The following is a 14,754-nucleotide window of genomic DNA, read 5'->3' as shown; positions in this document are numbered from 1 at the left end:
ACTCTCACTGCTACACCACAGACGGCTTCTCCATAAAAAAGATTAAATATTATTGCAGCCTGCCAAATCTGCAAAGGAAGCCCATTAAAGCCACCAAGCCTAGCAAGTTAAAATCTTTTAAAGCGTTTTGCAAAGTGCCCAGGAGAAACTGAGCAGGCGTTGGAGAGGCCGTACGAGGAGAGACAAGAGATAGTCCACCTCTTATTCCGGGGAAGAGAAGCCTTGGTCATTTGTAGCTCAAGATCAGACATCATCTTTTGCTGTCCCTGTTTGGATCACCACATGTATAATGGAGGCGCACCCAGGGGTAGGGTCATGATCTACAAACCTGGTGTCATCCGTAAAGCTGCAGAACCCCTAAAACTGAAAGCCACACGCACAGATGGAGACATCGCAGAACACCCCCATCCCAGTGTGTGGGGGGAGTGGGGCTCTCTGGGTTGCTGTAATGGTCGTTCCTGAATCTCCACAGGAGGCCTTTTGACTGGGAAATACAAATACACAGACAAAGACCAGAGTCAGCAGCCAACGGGCAGGTTTTTCGGCAATGACTGGGCCCAAATCTACAGGGACAGGTGAGTTCATTGCTGACAGCAGCTGTGAGCCAATGGAGAGCGTGTTGGGAAACTGAAGAATACTGACTTGCGTTATAAGAAATCTGAAATACGATCCCTCCTGCACAGGTACTGGAAGGAGCATCATTTCCAAGGTGTAGCCTTGGTTGAAAAGGCGCTCCACGAGGTGTACGGATCAAACCCACCAAGTATGACCTCAGCTGCTCTGCGCTGGATGTATCATCACTCAAAGCTCCAGGTGAGGCAGGTCTGGTGTCAGATACGGGCAGGTCCCGCTGGATTTGAGACCTGCTTCCACTTGTAAAGGGAAGAGGTGGAAAAAAAGGAACTTTAAAGTTGCTTTTTTCCACCTCTTCCTCCCCCCCATTTGCCTTCCTTCCTTGCAGCTCTCAAACATCTGATGTTCATGTCACGTGGCTCTCAGACATCAGACTGTATTCTGTGTGGCTCTCATGTTAAGCAAGTTTGGCCACCTATGAGCTAGAGCCTGAAGCAGTGGCTACCCCGGCTTCCAACCCCCATTCTGCTGTGCAGCATAGTGGGTAACTGGGGGTGGGCATTTTCTTTCTCTCTTGGCCCGAAGATAAAAATAGGACGGAAATACTTTGTTGCTTCCTGATTCTGTCAGCTGAAACTTTTGCTCCCCCTTCGGCAGGCTGCCCGTGGGGATGCCGTGATCATCGGAATGTCCACCATGGAGCAGCTGCAGGAGAACCTCAAATGCAGCGAGGAGGGCGCCCTCCAGGCAGGCGTGGTGGAAGCCTTTGAGAAGGCCTGGCACCTCAATGCCCACGAGTGCCCAAACTACTTCCGCTGAGCTGGAGCCAGCAGGCCAAGACATAAACAATGGGCCTCAGCGATCGGCTGCTCGTTCTAAGGGCATCGGCATCACTGTATTCTTGCTGCCAAGGAGTCTCACCTCTTCTGCCCCTCCTTCTTAGGTGTAAATGCTGGGCTCCTGCCATCGTTGCCTTCGTCCAATGGCATTCCCCTCCCCCAGCTGAAAAATCAGTATAAATGGGTTTTGATAGGTTTGCTCTGCCTTTCCACTGAAAAGGGATGTACGTTTGCGAACCTTCCAATAATTATGATTTATGCAAGAAATGGACTATTACTTTACTGCTTTGAAAAAAAAAATCTTTACCCAGTTATGAATAAATAGTTTCCTAAATGAAGGTGCATTGTCTTTGCAAAAATAAGCAAACCCATGGGCTCGCAGGGCTAATCAGTAACAAAATAAGGAAACCTCCAGTAAATAATACATTAAAGTATTTCACAAATTCTTCACAGTTGGCAGAATTATGTTACAGAATTTTAGAGAGCGTTTTTGGCTTATGGAAATACGGATTTGAGAGTATGATATTTCTACTTTTGAATGTATTCTGTTGCCGATTTTGAATTGGTATCACGTGAGGTGTCTGCTGATACTGGACTATATACTATTATATTGTGAAGAATTTGTGAAAGACCAGGGGTGGAATTCTAGCAGGAGCTCCTTTGCATATTAGACCACACACCCCTCATGTAGCCAATCCTCTAAGAGCTTACAGGGTTCTTTTTTGTAAGCTCTTGGAGGATTGGCTACATCAAGGGGGTGTGGCCTAATATGCAAAGGAGCTCAAGCTAGAATTCCACCCCTGTGAAAGACTCTATTATTTACTGGGGGGGGTTCCTTATTTTGTGTCTTTGGAAGAAACACGTTGCTTTTTCCAGAGGAGCCAGGATTCTACACAGCTTTTGCCCTGTTCGCTTGGAAGATAGTAGACAATATTGGGGAGGTCAAAGGTTCTTAGCGATCAAGAACAGAGCTTTAAAATTCATCTTGCCTCTGTTTGGTACAAACTGGGATCTGAAACACGATTCAGATTCTGTGGGGAGGGAGCGCTGTCTCTTGGAAGCTCATTTCCCCAAAAGCTTGTTCCGAATTGAACTTGTTTCTCTACTGCCAACCCCACACAGTTACCTCCTGAAACTCTCTGTGCAAATGAAAGTGTGCGTTTGTCCCTCATTTCCCCGTCATCCCAGTTTGAGAACATCAAGAGGAAGTGGTCTAAACTCCCCTTGCCTGGCTAGTGTTGGGAGCATCTCCATCCACCGTTCCTGACACACAGTAGTCCGTTCCCACCTCTCTGTGGGTCTAAGGAGCCCTGCTCACTTACCTGTGGAACAGAAGACTGGATTGGTGAAGGGTAAAAGGTGGTTCTGAAGATGCTGTCGCTTCCAGACAGGGTTACTGGGGTTTGACCCTGGCAGGTTTTGGACTGCTGTTAACACAGCACTAACTACACTACTCCAGACGTACTGGCATCCCCTTATGTAAGGAGACAGAGAGACCAAGGGCCGTATCAACTGGTTTTACACTTTTATAAAAAGCTTCTGTCTTAAGATAAATAAAGTCTTTAGCTGACAACTCAGTCCTGTACCCCAGTGGCAAAAGAACTCCCAACGGTCCCTTTTGTAAAGGCCGGTCAGTCTCCTGCCTCCTCATCGCTCTCTTCGGCCAAGTCAGCATCGCCTTCATCCCCGTCTTCCAACTGCTCTGCAGTGTCTCCTGTGAGCTGTTCGAACTCTCCTGTCTCAGCATGCCACACGCTCCTGATTGTCACCTCGAACTCGGCCATCTTGTAGTCAAAGAGTTTCTAAAAACAAAGGATCCGTCACACACACACACTCAACGGCCTCTCAATCCAGGGCTGTTTCTGTTGTGAAAACCATGCTCGGGGCCCTAGTTTAGTTTTGTGCAAACCGATCGTTACTCTGGGTCTTCTGGTGCCATCTCCAAGATCACCTCGGTAGCACTGAGGACTAAACTCCAGAAAAACCCTGAACTAAACTCCAGAATGTTCTGGTGCAGATCTGAATGCAGAACTGCCTCCCAGTGAAAGAGAAGAAGGTGAAGAGACTCATGTTTTAGACTCATTAGACTTATATCCCGCCCTCCCTGCCAAAACAGGCTCACGGCTGTTTTGGGAGGTTTGCAACAGGACAGGTGTTTGGTTCTGCTCTCTTTTCCCACCTTCACTGTGCAGAAGAAGGATCTGAGTCAGGAGGGGCAAAAGGCAACTATTTGGGGCTGTACTTCATTCCCTTTAAGCCTCACCCCCCTCACTCATTTATAGGCAAGGAACAGCCTGCAGAGAAATCTAAAGAAAACTGCAGAGAACACTAAAGAAAAAGCCAGAATTAGTCCATCCTTGCACACCCCTGACTTGTACCCTGTTACTCTATAAAGCCTACAGGCCATAGAGGTGGGAAGATGCCTTTTCGAGGCCTTTAATGGGTGACTTACCAGGATGCGTGCCTGTTCAGGGGTCAGAACATCTCCCTCTCTGCAGACCTCGTAGTCTGAAATCAACGTCACCACTCCTGCAAGACACAGAAAGATCCAGCTTTGGCAGACCATAGAGGAAAGCTGACATGAGGCTAGAATGAATTACTCTCCCCTGCCCCTCGTAGGCAATTATGGCCAACGCTGTGACATGCTATAGCTCTGACAAGGTGGCTGTGTGTTAACTCCCAGGAGGGGCCATAGCTCAGTGGAAGAGCCTCTGATTGGCATGCAGGAGGTCGCAGGTTCAATCCCCAGCATCCCCAGTTAAAAGGATCAGGTAGGAGATGATGTGAAAGACCTCGCTGTCTGAGACTCTGGAGAGCCGCTGCCTGTATGAGTAGACAACACTGACTTTGATGGACCGGGGGGGGGGGTCTGATTCAGTAGAAGGCAGCTCTCACGCGTGTTCATATGAACAGGTTTGCATTGGCACGGTTGTTTCTTGCACAGAAGTGAGCTGAAGCGGATGGTCCCAATTCTCCTAGCTGAGTTCACCTTCATGGATGCTGGCTGGGCTTTTTTTGAGCAGGAATGCAGTTCTGGCTGGCTTGGCATCAGGGGGTGTGGCCTAATAGGCAAAGGAGTCCCTGCTGGGCTTTTTCTACAAAAAAAAAAGCCCTGGATGCTTGGCACCCTCCACCTTTACAGGGCACTGGGTAATATTTCACCAGGGTGAGGTTCTGCAGGGGACCTGACATCTTGGTGGGGAGTGGAGGACTGACACAGCAGACCCCGAGGCCCTGCAGCTCAGCAATCTTGAGCCCCCAAACCCAGGGCCAAGAAGGGCACTAGTGCAGCTGGGAAGAAGAAGAAAGAAGATATTGGATTTATATCCCGCCCTCCACTCCAAAGAGTCTCAGAGCGGCTCACAATATCTTTTACCTTCCTCCTCCACAACAGACACCCTGTGAGGTGGGTGGGGCTGAGAGGGCTCTCACAGCAGCTGCCCTTTCAAGGACAACCTCTGCCAGAGCTACGGCTGACCCAAGGCCATTCCAGCAGGTGCAAGTGGAGGAGTGGGGAATCAAACCCGGTTCTCCCAGATAAGAGAGCTATGGCTGACCCAAGGCCATTCCAGCAGCTGCAAGTGGAGGAGTGGGGAATCAAACCCAGTTCTCCCAGATAAGAGTCCGCAGACTTAACCACTACACCAAACTGGCTCTCCCTTAGGATGGACTGGCACCTTTATCTGCAGAGGGTTTAGAGAACACTTTTTTGCTCCGACTGAAAGCCCCACAGGTTATGAGCAAACCCCCGAGGAACGGGGGACTCTCTCCCCTCGCACATGGCCTGTTTAGGAACACACTATCACTGCAGGATGCTTCGTGTAAGAGCTCGGTCCCTCCCTGCATGCTGCCCCCGTGTCTCAAGATGCATCACAAACCTTTTTTCAGGGCTGTGGGCAACCCAAGTTGCCGCAACTGAGGCTCCATGGAGTGAGGAAACTGCTCCAGAGGTCCCGTATCCAGGCCAAAGGTGAAAGTTGCCTTGTTCCCTGCCCGTGCAAAGTCCTTCTCTTTAAACTCTGCAAACCAGCTGGGGAGAAAAGCCGAGAGAAAGGCCATCTTGAGCAGGGGGTGACTGAGACATGAGGACAAGCAACACTCATTACTAGATCTTCGATCATTATCATTAACAGGAGAATCAGGAAGGATACATGTGAATGGGGGACCAAGGAACACTGTTTACTCACAATGTGAGTGACAATCCTGTACCAAGCAGGGCTCTGTTTGCATTCTTCTCCAACTTGGTGTGAGTGGCAGTGGTCCCCATTGAAAGTGTGTGCATATTTATTCTCTTAATAAGCATTGCCTCTTAATGAGAGACAAATGATGCTGAGGCCCTGAGTTTTTGGATTTAAGATTTTGGATTTATATCCTGCCCTATACTCTGAATCTCAGAGTCTCTGAGTGGTCACAATCTCCTCTACCTTCCCCGCCCACAACAAACACCCTGTGGGTAGGTGGGGCTGAGAGTGCTTTCATAGCAGCTGCCCTTTCAAGGACAACCTCTGCCAGAGCTATGGCTGACCCAAGACCATTCCAGCAGCTGCACGTAGAGGAGTGGGAAATCAAACCTGGTTCTCCCAGATAAGAGTCTGCTCACTTAACCACTATGGCTGACTCAAGGCCATTCCAGCAGCTGCGAGTGGGGGAGTGGGGAATCAAACCCGGTTCTTCCAGATAAGAGTCCGCCCACTTCACCACTAGGGCTGACCCAAGGCCATTCCAGCAGCTGCAAGTGGCGGAGTGGGGAATCAAACCCGGTTCTCTCAGATAAGAGTCCTCTCACTTCACCACTATGGCTGACCCAAGGCCATTCCAGCAGCTGCAAGTGGCGGAGTGGGGAATCAATCCCGGTTCTCCCAGATAAGAGTCCGCCCACTTCACCACTAGGGCTGACCCAAGGCCATTCCAGCAGCTGCAAGTGGGGGAGTGGGGAATCAATCCCGGTTCTCCCAGATAAGCGTCCGCACACTTCACCACTACACCAAACTGTTTGAAGGCCAGGCTTTGAAAATGGCTGCACACACTTACGCAAGGACTTCCGCTTTGGTGCGATTGGAAAAGAGGAGGCCAACCTCTCCCCGCAGATGTTTGCTGACCTAGAAAACAGAGAGGCCTGAAGAATTAGGGGCTCATGTCCCAGAGCAGTGACGCCTTTTCCCCTCTTGAAACTGCCACTAGGGCTTACCTGGTGCAAGTTCTCTTTGTACTCATCAGATGGGCTCCGCCCCAGGGCTACCATCATCACTTTGTTCTTTCCAAAGAAGATTCTGCAAGGAAAACTCAACCAAATGTAGCAGCGAAGGAGGCTCAGGGAACGAATTAGTTTAACAGTAGCTTCGTTCTCTGAGAGTTAAAATACTCTCTCCAATTAGTCAGCTGGATTTTTACACTAAAATTCAAAAATGCCATTTTAAAACACGAACTGATTAATTTAATTATAAGTTGCTTGATTTAATTCTACTTATAGATTATACGGCTTGATTTCATTGTAAGTTTTAATTGTTGTTTTATGATGTTGTTATCCTCCCTGAGCCCGCTTATTAGGAAGGGAATTGAAAACAAATCAGCCAGAATAATGCCCCTGTATAAATCGATGGGGCGGTCTCATTTGGAATACTGTGTGCAATTCTGGCCACCGCACCTCAAAAAGGATATTATAGCATTGGAAAAAGTCCAGAAAAGGGCAACTAGAATTATTAAAGGGTTGGAACAATTTCCCTATGAAAAAAGGTTGAAATGCTTGGGGCTCTTTAGCTTGGAGAAACGTCGACTGCGGGGTGACATGATGCAGGTTTACAAGATTATGCATGGGATGGAGAAAGTAGAGAAAGAAGTCCTTTTCTCCCTTTCTCATAATACAAGAACTCGTGGGCATTCAATGAAATTGCTGAGCAGTCGGGTTAAAACGGATAAAAGGAAGTACTTCTTCACCCAAAGGGTGATTGACATGTGGAATTCACTGCCACAGTAGATGGTGGTGGCTACAAGCATAGCCAGCTTCAAGAAGGGGTTAGATAAAAATATGGAGCAGAGGCTATTAGCCACTATGTGTATATATATGTGTGTGTGTGTGTGTGTGTATATATAATTTTTTTGGCCACTGTGTGACACAGAGTGTTGGACTGGAATGGGCCATTGGCCTATCCAACAGGGCTTCTCTTATGTTCTGGGAAAGGGTGGAATATAAATTAAATAAATAAATAGCTTATCAGGTTAATTTGTTTTGGCATCTGATGTTAGTCTTTCAAGTGGGAGGGAGGGACAGTGGCTCAGTGGTAGAGCATCTGCTTGGGAAGTAGAAGGTCCCAGGTTCAATCCCTGGCATCTCCAAAAAAGGGTCCAGGCAAATAGGCGTGAAAAACCTCAGCTTGAGACCCTGGAGAGCCATGAATGGGGCTGTGGCTCAGTGGTAGAGCATCTGCTTGGGAAGCAGAAGGTCCCAGGTTCAATCCCTGGCATCTCCAAAAAAGGGTCCAGGCAAATAGGTGTGACAAACCTCAGCTTGAGACCCTGGAGAGCCGCTGCCAGTCTGAGTAGACAAGACTGACTTTGATGGACCAACGGTCTGATTCAGTATAAGGCAGCTTCATATGTTCATATATGTTCAAGTGTGTGTGGTTGCATTCTCCTCCCCGCTCCCATTTCCCCCCATTCTTTTTAAACCCTCCAGCTGAAAAACTCAATGTTAGCAGACAGTTGGAGAAAAGGCCTCACCTGCTGTGCTTCCAGGCATTGCGGATATCTTTAAGTTTGTTGTTTCTGACATTGGCAATGGAGAAAATATAGATATATTTGTAGGTGTCCACACATTTCCGGAGCTGATGGCAAAGAAATGAGATGTTACAGCTGAAGATTAAATTCCCCTCTACCAAACAATTTTGGTAGGCTCTGAGCAATGACATGGTCAGGCCCCTCATATTAGAGAGTACATTCTGCAAGCAGAGAACCCCCCAAAATAATAATTCCTACATGAAAATACTTGCAACAAAACATTTATTTGCAGTCTTCCTGCCCAACTGTGGCAATTTCTGATCTCTCAAAGAATGGAAGAGAATAAGAATTCCCTCAAGATTGTTGCCCTTTCAAGCAGTTTTACATTGGATTGAAAATACATGGCTGTGGTTATGACATAACTTACCTCTTCTATCAAGTTCTGTTTAAATTCTAAACCTTTCTTGGTGGTCTTTGTCAGAGAAACTGGGGAAAGAAAAATGAAGTTAGTTTGACAAGATAGCTGCACATAACCAAATAAGAAAGAAATTAGAGAAAAAAGTATTTGTCTGTCTTGCTTGTTCCTCTATTGCTACGTGCTCCCTTGTCACATCTTTCCACTACTCTCTGGTCACTTCTTTGCATCCATAATTCCTTCTCTAGCCCCACTTGGCTTAATCTCTGTGTTCAGCACTGAGGATATGGATGCCATCCTGCCTCCTTGCCAAAAGTCTTTGGAGAATACACCACAGCTGTTCAGATCAAATGCTCCCCACATTTCTGCACTCCATCAAAAGCCAATTCCAGCTATTGTGCATTTCAGGATCTAATTAAGAAAACTTAAGTAGAGCAAAGGGATTCAGAAAAAGCCTAGGTACACCTGCACACAACACAGCCTGCCTTTATACTCAGTCCTGGCTGCAATCCTGTTATTTACTTACAGAGTTTATCAGTTGCCCTTTTACAATATTGGCAACTGGGACACCTAACGGAGGTTTAAAACAGTCTCCTAAGGGACCCCCCTCTCCTGTACCAAATAAGAAAACTGGGGTTGTGAAGGGTCCTTTCCCTTTCTGCAAACAGACCAGCAAAGATCACAGTGCCCCAATAAATACTGTAAGGCTTCCTTCTGAATAAGGCACAGACAGAGTTTAACCAGTCCAGTGGCAACAAGAACAGGAACTGCACACAGAAGTGTGGAGAAGCATCAACACATACAGACCTGAAGCACTGCATAATGACTAAGGGACTGAGCTATAAACTAGAAAGATGCCAGCTCTAAAATCCCTCACTGGGTGACTTTAGGCAAACCCTTCTCTTTCAGCCTTACTGGAGCCACTGCAATGGGAATAACCATAACTCAGCAATAAAACAGTTCAGTCCCCAGTGTCATCAGTAGAGCACGGCTGTGCCTCCTCCCACCATCCAAGTGGGTTCACAGAATCATAAGAGTTGGGAGGGACCTCCACAGCCATCTAGTCCAACCCTCGGCACAATGCAGGAAATTCAAAAATACTCCCCACACATCCCGATGACCCCTGCAGGCTCCATGCCCAGAAGATGGCAAAAACCTCCAGGATCCCTTGCCAAACTGGCCTGGAGAAAAACTGCTGTGTGACCGCGAAGTGTCAATCAGCATTTCCCTGGGCATGTCACAAAGGGCCAAGAGAACCAAGCAGTGACGCAGCCCTTCCTGCTCAAGATCTGCCTAATTCACAGAATCAGCATCGCCCTTCCTAATCCACAGACCCGGGAGGGGGGGTCTGGAGATCTCCCGGAATGACGGCGGGAGCAGTGACTGCAGGAAGCTCCCGCCCTGCCACCCCTTCTGCTAGTCTTTCAGACGCTGCTGGGCTCTGGCCCTTCCCTACTGAGCAGGCAAAAGCAATGCAAAGTCATTAGCAAGAGGCCGGGAGAGCCCAGCCAGAACCCGGACCTCCTCCCGCCGCGCGCACCTTTCTTGTCCCGCTTGGACTTGGGCATGTCGCTCCCCCACGTGCGCCGCCGCCTTCCCTGCTGCAGCTGCGGCCGCGGGGGCTGACGGGACGGGGAGAGGCGGCCGCAGAGATGCCTGACCCCACGAGAGCCACACCTTGCTTCCTCGGGGACGGAGAGATCCCACGATCCCTGAGGGCATGGCCTTGGAGCCCTCACGCTCTCGCCCGTCGTTTTTCTGCCCCACAGTTGGAGAACAGTCAGGCGTCTAGTTAGACACCTCTGAAAGAAAAGCCCAGGGGGGAGTAATCGGCCGTCTCTATGGTCCCGCGGTGCCTGATGGGATACGGGAGGCCTCCGGCGGCTCTGCCTCTTCTCGCTGCCGCGGCTGTCATGGCGGCCTCGGCGTCCCGGCGGTGGGGGATCTCGGCCTTGCTGCTGCTGCAGCTGCTGCTCCTCCCGGCCGACGCCGTCTACGAGGACCAAGTGGGCAAGTTTGACTGGTGGGTCAAGAGCTTGGCTCTGCTTGGCACGGCCCGCGGAACTCTCTGCCACAAGATGCGGCCCTGCCAGGGTTGAGGGCTCTGAGCCCTGAGGGAGAAATTAGGGTTGCCGAGTCCAATTCAAGAAATATCTGGGACTTTGGGGGCGGGGCCAGGAGACTTTGGGGGCGGGGCCAGGGGCAAGGGTGTGACAAGCAGAATTCAACTCCAAAGGGAGGCCTGGCCCTCACATTTAAAGGGACTGCACACTTTTTGAATGTCTTCCCTCCATTGGAAATAATGAAGGATAGGAACACCTTCTTTGGGGGCTCATAGAATTGGACCCCCAGTCCAATCTTTTTGAAACTTGGAGGGTGTTTTGGGAAGGGACACCGGATGCTATGTTGTGAATTTGGTGCCTCTACCTAAAAAAAAAAAAAGCCCCTCCAGAGCCACAGATAGGGCTTTTTTAAAAATCAGGAACACAGTTCCGGCTGGCTTGGTGTCAGGGAGTGTGGCCTAATATGCAAATAAATCCCTGCTGGGCTTTTTTGGCAAAAAGCCCTATGTGTAACAATGGCGATGTCAGAGGGTGTGGCCTAATATGCAGATAAAGATAAGAAGAAGATATTGGATTTATATCCCACCCTCCACTCCGAAGAGTCTCAGAGCGGCTCACAATCTCCTTTACCTTCCTCCCCCACAACAGACTCCCTGTGAGGTAGATGAAGATATTGGATTTATATCCCGCCCTCCACTCCGAAAAGTCTCAGAGCAGCTCACAATCTCCTTTCCCTTCCTCCCCCACAACAGACTCCCTGTGAGGTAGATGAAGATTTTGGATTTATATCCCGCCCTCCACTCCGAAGAGTCTCAGAGCGGCTCACAATCTCCTTTCCCTTCCTCCCCCACAACAGACACCCTGTGAGGTAGATGAAGATATTGGATTTATATCCCGCCCTCCACTCTGGAGAGTCTCAGAGCGGCTCACAATCTCCTTTACCTCCCCCCCCCCACAACAGACACCCTGTGAGGTAGATGAAGATATTGGATTTATATCCCGCCCTCCACTCCGAAGAATCTCAGAGTGGCTCACAATCTCCTTTACCTTCCTCCCCCACAACAGACACCCTGTGAGGTAGGTGGGGCTGGAGAGGGCTCTCACAGCAGCTGCCCTTTCAAGGACAACCTCTGCCAGAGCTATGGCTGACCCAAGGCCATGCCAGCAGGTGCAAGTGGAGGAGTGGGGACTCAAACCCGGTTCTCCCAGATAAGAGTCTGCACACTTAACCACTACACCAAACTGGCTCTGAGTTCCTGCTGTGCTTTTTCTACCACCCCCCCTGCCCACAGATAAATTTTCTATTATACCCTATGGGAATTGGTCTCTGTAGGGAATAATGGAGTGCCCAGCAGACATTTCCCTCCCCCACTGCTTTCTGATGACCCTGAAGTGGGGGGAGGGCCTCCAAACCAGGGGATTGAAAACCCTAGGAGAAATGCAGCTTGTCTGTTCAAAGGCAGTCTTAGCTCTGAATAATGGAGAAAGGACCACGGGAGGAGGGCTCTCGCATTGGTATCCTTCTCAAGAGCTCCCCCAAAAACATCTAACTGGCTACTGTTGGAAATGGGAAGGATCATGTTTTGCCTTGATCGAAGGGTTTTTCTTATCAATCAATCAATCAATCAATCAACATTTTATTTATATCCCTCCCTCCCCGCCGAAGCAGGCTCAGGGTGGCTAACAACATCCAATACAATATATACAATAAATATTTAAAACAGTATCTAGCTTAAAAACAGTCTAATTTAAATTTTTTAAAATTAACATTCTGGTGCTATTTCCAATAAGCATGATGGCGAAAATCACTTAGGCGAGTCCTTCTGTCGTTTAATCGGTAAAGGCCATCCCAAAAAGGATGGTCTTGCAGGCCCTGCGGAACTGTTAAAGGTTCCGCAGGGCCCGCACTTCTTCCGGGAGCTGGTTCCGTAGGTGTGGAGCTATGATAGAGAAGGCTTGCATACGAGTACTCTGCAGTTTTGCCTCCTTTGGTCCTTTTTTCTTAAAAATTAAAATAAAACTTTAATTGTGAAAACAGACTGTACCTCCAGTTTTCATATGCTGGGCCTAGCCCGTGAAGGTTGTCTGATTTGTGGCATGTTTGTGGACTTGACAGAGGCATCTGGCCACTGTAGGAAACAGAACATCAGCCCAGACAGATCTATGGTGTGAATCAGTATTTATGTTCTCAAAAGCTTTTTTTCTCTTTGAACATGCCATCACTCTCCCAAGTTAAGCTAGAAATTTAAAGCCTTCATTACATTGGGCTGTATATATTGGTTGCAAATGTGTTGTGTGTGTGTGTCCCCCTCCATACACCTTCAGCTTCGGGGAGAGTTGTCACAGCTGGCATTCTTTGATTTGCTTTTTGATTAGGAGGCAACAGTATGTGGGAAAGCTGAAATTTGCTTCCCTGGAAGCCTCCCAGGGCTCCAAGAAACTTATTGTCGCCACAGAGAAGAATGTGATGGCTGCTTTCAATTCCAGGACAGGAGAAATCTGTGAGTATCTGTGACAGGGCGGACTCCTTATTCCCTCAGGAATCCCTGGATACATTAGCAGTGTGTACCAACAAGATGGCTGTGGCTAGGTACATTTTAGCATCTTTCCTGTTTTTGAATTGATATAAGGCAGTTTGGGATGTTTATAAAATTGTTTATGGGGTCGACTCCCGGAACTCACTAGAGCAACTGCCAAATGCTTTACTCCATATTTGTGAAGGTCAGCATCGGAACATTTAGTTTGCATGTGGGAGGTCCCTGGTTTAGACTCTGGCAACAGAGGAGGGAAAGAAACCCTGCCTTGACTAACCACTGACAGATCAGGGATCTGACGCTGTATAGGGCAGCTTCAAATGACTCCTGGTTCTTTTTCCAGTGTGGCGCCATGTGGACAAGGGAACGGCAGAAGGGGTGGTAGACACCATGCTGATTCATGGACAAGGTAAGCAAGTGGCTGAGGCCATAGCTGCATTATTTGTGATCACTTAAAATGCTTTTCTTTGTCAGCTGCAGTTCGCTGTATGGTGCTTCTATCTTTCTGGCCAACCTGAGTAAATGCGCAGGATCTTGCCGTTTGGGACAGCATGCTTTATGACATCACAGTTTAAATCCAGTTTGAAACTTGTAGGCTACTTATGTATATATTTAGACATAATGTTTGCCTATGTACTAAACCTCACCCTTCTAATGATTGGGGTGCTAAGGTTGGGCTTGAGGTCTGAGTCTGTGGCTAAGATGGGGTGTGAAGTGGGTATTTCCTGGCTTTCCTTTACTCTAGAGAAGCCCCATTGTAGGTTGCTGGTGGTTGAGCCTTGTATACGTTATTGTGTTAAGAGACGCAACTCAGTTGTGCAGTTCAGATTTTAAAAGGTCCTGGAATATGATGAAAAAACAGGGAGATGAGATGTGGTTCCCTTGATGTTTTCTGTGCTGTATTTGTGGGCCCTGCCTTCTGATCATCCTTTTGTGTGCTTGCACCCCACCCCCACACAGATGCCATCACTGTTTCCAATGGGGGTCGCATCCTTCGATCCTGGGAGACCAACATTGGAGGCTTGAATTGGGAGATCTCCATGGACACGGGCAGGTGAGGGGGGTTCAGGGATCTGAGAAACATAGTTGAGGGGTTTATTAGTAATCACAAATGATGTTAAGCCATGTATTTGTTAATGTAAGTTTTCAGATGGCAAGTTTGGTGGGACTGCAGGACTCGGTGAAATACGTGGCGGTCTTGAAGAAAGGGGCGCTGTCCCTTCACTACCTCTCCAATGGCCATCAGAAATGGGTGGAGCAGTTACCTGACAGGTGAGGTCTAGTCATGAGCTGAGCTCTTCTCAAGCAGCAAAAAAGTTGCGGTGAAAAAAAGAACGTAAGAGAAGCCATGTTGGATCAGGCCAATGGCCCATCCAGTCCAACATTCTGTATCACACAGTGGCCAATACACACACACACACACACACACACACAGAGTGGCTAATAGCCACTGATGGACCTCTGCTCCATATTTTTATCCAATCCCCTCTTGAAGCTGGCTATGCTTGTAGCCGCCACTACCTCCTGTGGCAGTGAATTCCACATGTTAATCACCCTTTGGGTGAAGAAGTACTTCTTTTTATCTGTTCTAACCTGACTGCTCAGCAATTTCATTG

General features: G+C 48.4%; 3 protein-coding genes across 3 annotated transcripts in view; 2 read left to right on the top strand and 1 right to left on the bottom strand.

Annotated features, from left to right (window-relative positions):
• Positions 1-462: 462 nt before the first annotated feature.
• On the top strand, positions 463-1,746 carry LOC132590908 (aflatoxin B1 aldehyde reductase member 3-like; the record flags this gene model as incomplete). The annotated part of the gene is made up of 3 exons (XM_060263832.1): positions 463-575; positions 684-813; positions 1,231-1,746. Coding segments are annotated over 3 exons (405 nt in total), but the record flags the coding sequence as incomplete, so codon positions are not given.
• A 1,179-nt stretch (positions 1,747-2,925) lies between these two features.
• Positions 2,926-10,319, bottom strand: LOC132590906 (mRNA turnover protein 4 homolog). Its single transcript, XM_060263830.1, has 8 exons — positions 10,082-10,319; positions 8,554-8,612; positions 8,130-8,233; positions 6,601-6,682; positions 6,444-6,511; positions 5,291-5,442; positions 3,865-3,941; positions 2,926-3,214 (listed from the first exon to the last, which is right to left on the bottom strand). The coding sequence occupies exons 1-8, from the start codon at positions 10,107-10,109 to the stop codon at positions 3,044-3,046; spliced, it is 741 nt and encodes a 246-aa protein (XP_060119813.1). The 5' UTR covers positions 10,110-10,319; the 3' UTR covers positions 2,926-3,043.
• Positions 10,320-10,442: 123 nt separating this feature from the next.
• The window catches only part of LOC132590907 (ER membrane protein complex subunit 1-like), a 32,453-nt gene continuing 28,141 nt past the window's right edge, over positions 10,443-14,754 (top strand). The window contains exons 1-5 of the mRNA XM_060263831.1: positions 10,443-10,564; positions 12,981-13,105; positions 13,482-13,547; positions 14,099-14,192; positions 14,282-14,410. Of these exons, the coding sequence (XP_060119814.1) occupies positions 10,455-10,564; positions 12,981-13,105; positions 13,482-13,547; positions 14,099-14,192; positions 14,282-14,410 (524 nt within the window). The 5' untranslated portion in view covers positions 10,443-10,454. The remainder of the gene's footprint in view (positions 10,565-12,980; positions 13,106-13,481; positions 13,548-14,098; positions 14,193-14,281; positions 14,411-14,754) is intronic.

The sequence above is a fragment of the Heteronotia binoei genome, unplaced genomic scaffold (genome assembly GCF_032191835.1).
Source record: "Heteronotia binoei isolate CCM8104 ecotype False Entrance Well unplaced genomic scaffold, APGP_CSIRO_Hbin_v1 ptg001143l, whole genome shotgun sequence".
In the NCBI taxonomy this organism is placed as follows: Eukaryota; Metazoa; Chordata; class Lepidosauria; order Squamata; family Gekkonidae; genus Heteronotia; species Heteronotia binoei.
This window is presented reverse-complemented; position numbering and strand designations above follow the sequence as displayed.

Coding starts and splice junctions, on each gene's coding strand:
- LOC132590906 (XM_060263830.1), bottom strand. CDS start 10,109: ATGCCCAAGTCCAAGCGGGACAAGAAAG. Junction 8,234..8,553: donor AACAGAACTTGATAGAAGAG/GTAAGTTATGTC, acceptor CTTTGCCATCAG/CTCCGGAAATGTGTGGACAC. Junction 3,215..3,864: donor CTGAACAGGCACGCATCCTG/GTAAGTCACCCA, acceptor CTTTGTTTTTAG/AAACTCTTTGACTACAAGAT.